At 46.9% G+C, this 5,812-nt stretch overlaps 1 protein-coding gene across 1 annotated transcript; it reads right to left on the bottom strand.

Moving 5' to 3' along the window:
* Window positions 1-1,827: 1,827 nt before the first annotated feature.
* On the bottom strand, window positions 1,828-5,812 carry LOC138853762 (uncharacterized). Its single transcript, XM_070092306.1, has 2 exons — window positions 5,014-5,812; window positions 1,828-4,879 (listed from the first exon to the last, which is right to left on the bottom strand). Exon 2 carries the CDS (start codon window positions 3,554-3,556, stop codon window positions 2,543-2,545), a length of 1,014 nt encoding a protein of 337 aa, XP_069948407.1. The 5' UTR covers window positions 3,557-4,879; window positions 5,014-5,812; the 3' UTR covers window positions 1,828-2,542.

The following is a 5,812-nucleotide window of genomic DNA, read 5'->3' as shown; positions in this document are numbered from 1 at the left end:
CCTGACATAGGGGAGCTTAGACCTGTCATTCTGGACCCACTGTAAGGCCACCTCCGAGTCTGTCCATACATAGGTGTGTGTCACCCTCAGATTACTTAACACCTCCTCTACGTACTTACCCAGTCTTGCTCCCAGCAACATCGCTGTGAGCTCTAGCTTTGGGATCGAGCAATCCTTCAGGGGTGTCACCCGCGCACGACTGGTGACCAGATTGACTTGGTCCCCGGCCACCAAATACGCTACTGCCCCATAGGCCCTGGAGGAGGCATCACAAAAGACGTGCAAGTCATAATCCCGCCCAGTGCACCCGATGGACCTGGGGAATGTGAACTCGTGCAATTCCGCTAGGTCTTTGTTAACCAGATCCCACTCCTGGCAGACTGTTTCTGGCAGTGGGTCGTCCCAACCTAGGTTCAGCTCCCAGGTCTGTTGTACTAGCATCCTCCCTCGAATGGTGATGGGTGTCAACAAACCCAAAGGATCGAAGGCAGTCTGCACTTTGCTCAGCAAAGACCTCCTGGTCAGCTTCCCTTCCCCATCAGGCTTCCTCTTTAGCCTAAGTCTGTCTTCCTTGACTTCCCACTCTAGTCCCAACACCGATGTTACCTCAGGCACTGAGTAGCCAGTATAGTCATGTTCCACCATGCCCCGCAACGTTGGATTGTTTGTCACCCATTCTCTCAATGGCATGTTAGCTGAGAGCATCTCCTGATTAGACTCTCGGTAAATATCCATCAACAGCCTTTCATCTGAGGTGGTACCCTGCATGTTGTCTACATAAAATAGGGTCTTCAGTAATTCTTTAAGCGGGCTGTTACAGTTCACAAGGTGGTAGTCTATGGTAGCCTGTAATAGGAATGGTGAACTAGTGGCACCAAACAACACTGCCCTGAATCTATAGGTATCATACCCTTGCTTGGGCATCTCCCTGTTAGCCAGCCACAAGAACCTTGTGTAGTCCCTATCCTGTGGCTGCAACCCAATACGTAGGAAGGCTTTGCTAATGTCTGCCGCATAGGCGTACTGTTCCGTCCTGAATCTCAACAACACATCTGCTAATTTCTGCGTCAGGGAGGGCCCTGTGAGCAGACAGTCGTTCAACGATGGCTCTCGGGGACTCGCCTGCGAGCTGCAGTTGAAGACTACTCTGATGGGAGTGGTTACCGACTCCTTGGTGACTGCCATGTGTGGAAGATAATGGGTGTTTTCCCCAGGGCTGGCATTGGGCACTTTCTCGATGAACCCAAGGGCCAGCTGTTCCTTAATAATATCATCATATTTCCCCACCAGACCCTTCCTGGTCAGGCTGTTCACCAATGAATTCAACTGACCACGTGCCCTCTTGAAATTAGTGGGCAGCGTTGGGTGGCCCGGTTTCCATGGGAGTCGCACCCAATACTGCCCGTCCCTGAACTGCACATGGTTCAAGTAATCTCGATACGTCTCTTCGTGTTCGGGGGGCGGCTGGTCACCTTTAATCCCTACTACATCCAGGTCCCATAGTTTATGGACCGGCTCACTGTCGGATATGCCAACTTGCGCCTCTGACAGGCCTTCGTGCACACCAATCTGCATCACCAGTACAGCCTCAGTCGCTGTAATACCAGAGCCCTCCTTTCCCGGGGTCGCAGGGAAGTGAGCTGGTATTCTGCCTCCTACGATGTACCCCGCTGGAGTCCTGTACAGGCCCACACCTTCCTTGATAACCCTTCTCGTAGACACGAACTCGTCTAGGTAATCCCCTCCTACCAATATGCCTACATTACTAACATTGTCTGTAGCAATGTCTGGTTCTGCTAGCTTCACACCCAACTCCCTCAAACGTTTGACTGCTTCAGCCAGTCCCCTAGTGGTAATGATATTGGGCAGCCTCTTCACCATCAAGGCTGAAATTTCCCGTCGATGCCCGGCTAACCTGACCGTCACATTGACTACTGGATAAGACCTGCGTGGGACTTCCCCACCAAACCCTTCCACCTTCATGTCAACTTTACCAACTGTCTCCAGCTTCAACCTAGTGGCTAGACTCTCCGCTATGAAGGATCTCTGTGCCCCACTGTCGAAGAACAAACGGGTTGTTTCAGACTTCTTCCCATTCGCGACCACCGCCATTATGGTGGGCAAGGCCACCGAGCCTTGAAATTGCTCACCAGAACAAATTCTCGGTGCCGTACTCACCACACTCATCGTTACTTCTGACTTGTTCTTGCTCTCCGCCCTTTCTTGCGGTTTGCTCTCCTTAACTTGTGCTAATCCGGCATCATTAGGACACAGTGCACTGTGGTGCTTTCCCTTCCGGCAGCCCCGACACTCCCTGAGCATGGTGTTACAGTCCCTGGCAAAATGTTCTCCACAACACTTGAAACAAAGTCTCAACTCTCTTAGCCGTTGAACCCTTTGGTTATAGGTGGTGAAGCTTGAACACCCTGAACTAGCGTGTTCTTCATCACAAAACACGCACCGTCTCATACTGGCCGCTTTAGTGGCTTCTCCCTTGGCCCTGTGGGTGGAGGACTCGCCCTGGGCATAATACGTGCCTACTTTAGTTGGGAGGTGGTTTAGGTCTATCTCTCGAATGTCTGGGGAAGTCGACCGACTTCTCCTTGGTAGGTAATTTCTCCCCCTGACCTATGCTCAGGTGAGATATGAGATCCCCTAACCCTTCAATAATTTGGCTTATCGTGAACCTATTCGTCCGATATTTTAAGTGTAACTCATGCACTGTCGTGCTAGCCAGTTTCCTCTGAATCACCTGGCTAAGGACCCATTTTGAATCATTCTCACCATGCAGATCTCTGAAACTATTGGTCAAGCTCATAATCTCAATACGGAACTTCTCTAGACTTTGACGGTCATGTCGGCAAGCCTCTAGATCCAACAACCGATAAAGTATAGCTACCTTTATCTCCTCAGTGTTGCCAAACATGTCTTCTAATTGGTCTTTGGCATGTTGGTAATTAGCGTCAGTAATCGGGTAGTGCCGGACCAGATCTAAGGCTTTACCCTTGAGTTGCGACCGCAAATACTGCAACTTGACGGCATCTGACAAATCATTTCTGTCATCTATCTGGGCTCTAAACTGATCCCAGAAACCAATGTACTCTGTTAAGGTTCCGTCAAACGTTGGTAAATTCAGCTGGGGCAACTTGGGCAACATATTGACAGGTGTGTGGTTGTTTGGGGTACCTGCGGTGTTCAACATCATCCTTGGAATACTAGCCTTTAATGTACTTAACTTATCTTTGTACATATTCATCTCCTGATGACAATCTACATCATCCTTAGTGAATTCGTCCATAGCCTGCTGAAGACTTCCCTGGGATTCCTCATCCTCAATAGCCTGTAGCTCATATGCTGAGAATGCTTGTTCATAGGCTTCCCACTTTTCCCCCAAACTCTTCAAGCAGTTCTGCAAATCATCGCAGTCTACATTACTGCGTTGGCAAGTAGCCTTGCACCTGTTACGCGTTCTGTTCAGATGCCCTTTGTATGCTGCTACTGATCGTTTTAATTTTGTTAGCACTGAACCAGACTCTCCTGAACCCCCATCTGCCATTGTCGAAGTTTAATGAGGAGTGTGACACTAATTGTACTTTACCCAGTCCACCCCACAGCACGTCACGGTGTTAGGTAAGAATGAACGAGTCTTAAGGCTTCTCAACAAGCTTAACAATTCCCTTTGTTATATTGACTCTACTATGAATCAAAAATGTACACTGTTAGCTCTCAAATCCCAATCAAAATGTGTATCGATGTGAAAGCTTAATCTAGCACTCAACTGTACAATGCCAGCAAATAATTACAGGACTTAACCTAGTCTCAGGTATAATTCACAAATCCCACATTAACATGAATCAAAGATGATGAAAATCACAATAAGAGTGCAGTGTACAAATTAAATCACTTGGTTAACACAAGCAAATTCAACAATTCAACTTGTGAAACAGTAAATAAATAATGTATGTAAACAGCTTGGCCTAACTGTGCCCAGCTTACTCTGTTTAGCGTGGATGGTTGGATAAGGTAAATCCTAACCTAGCTAGTGTGCTATAACTTAAACCTGGCTTTATAACTCCCTGTAAATAATAACTAGGTTAAATCTGTCCTAGCTACTATAACCTTTTGTAAATATTGCACAAGCCTAGCCTAACTGTGGCTACCTTGCAAATCCACTGTAAGTAATTAACACACAAGTCTCCTACTCTGGATTACTTGTAATCACTGTAAATAATTAAATTCACAAGCTTCTCTAGCCTACCTGGCCTGCCTGTAAATTACTGCAAATAACAACTTCTGTGTATAGTCAGCTTGGCCTAGCCTCTGAGTAACTTTGACCTAGGTGTGCTAACTTAAACCTAACTTTTTTAAACTGGTTCCTAACTGTGGCCTAGCTATGATAGCTTAACCTGTGGCCTAGCTATGATAGCTTAACCTAACTTTGTTAAACTGGTTCTTAACTGTAGCCTAGCTATGATAGCTTAACCTAACTGTGGCCTAGCTATGATAGCTTAACCTAACTCTGTAAAACTGGTTCCTAACTGTGGCCTAGCTATGATAGCTTAACCTAGCTATTCCACATCCGGTTTTCGAAGGACCACTTTTGTGAAAATTTGTCTGGGCTGCCTCCAAGTGAGTCGCCTACCCTGGCAAACTCTGTTGACACCGAGCTCTGAGATGGGTACCTCAGCCTCACAAGTGGCTTATAGGACAGATTTTTTCACAAATGATTGGTATTGCAAGAAACCTCGCCTGCATGCACGTATAAAGGACTAACTTACTTGGTGTTGCAGCATATATCCTGATCTTCAACTTCCTAAGCCTAGCTTTAGCCCCCTTGGACTTCCCCTTGGGAACCACGTGCAACCGGGAGCATTAATTCCTGCAATATTCAATCGTTATTAGTGTCCTGCCTGCACCTCAGAAATTCCTATATCCAAGAGGGTATGTATCCCCTAGTATAACTATGCAGACTCAGACGCTAGCTTCAGACGACTCTGAGACGCTGGTACTTACTGGGCATACTCTCTCTGTAGCACGCCGAGCCCTCAGTTAACTCAACTCACGATCTCCTAAGTCACTGGCCAGATCCTACGGGAAAGGGTGAATATCTCGTCTTACTGTATGGGCTGATGGAGGAGATCATCTACGGTACATCGAGGTGTCTCTACCAGATTTCCCCAGGTCTCAGATGTGAAGACACGTGGGGGCGCCGCCTGATGTTCACGGCACGTCTTGTCCAGTCGAAGTCTATCGTAAGAAGGACGCTATTCTGTCTTTGTGACCTGCGCCCCGCCATTCAAGCTAGGGCTGCCAGTTCTCCCTAGCTAACTTATCCTAATGTTTGCCTACATTATCGGCCTATTACTACCTATGTTAAGGTCTTAGGTCTACTCTATCATTATCTACAGATGCCTTAGTAAACCTAATATTAGTGTATTACCAGTAAACCTACCTACTCCTTCCCCGAAGAGTAAATCTATAAATTAAATAAGCTTACCAACCGCCAACCAGAGAATGCCTTGCTTGTTTGGGAGGGTTTAAGGGTCGCTCGGCTCAGACGACCAGACGCTCATGCTGGATCTGAGCTGTGGAACTATTTGGACCAAATAAATTTCCACAACATCGTTCACAATACAATATAATGGTACACAATACAGCACAATGGTGCACAATACAACACAATGGTAAACAATGCAACACAATGGTGCACAATACAGCACAGGTGCACAATACAACACAATGATGCACAATACAACACAATGATGCATAATACAGCACTACGCTACACAATACAGCACAATAGTGCACAATA

The sequence above is a fragment of the Cherax quadricarinatus genome, chromosome 3 (assembly GCF_038502225.1).
Source record: "Cherax quadricarinatus isolate ZL_2023a chromosome 3, ASM3850222v1, whole genome shotgun sequence".
Classification (NCBI taxonomy): Eukaryota; Metazoa; Arthropoda; class Malacostraca; order Decapoda; family Parastacidae; genus Cherax; species Cherax quadricarinatus.
The sequence above is the reverse complement of the archived record's forward strand: the minus strand, read 5'-3'. Positions and strand labels throughout refer to the sequence as shown.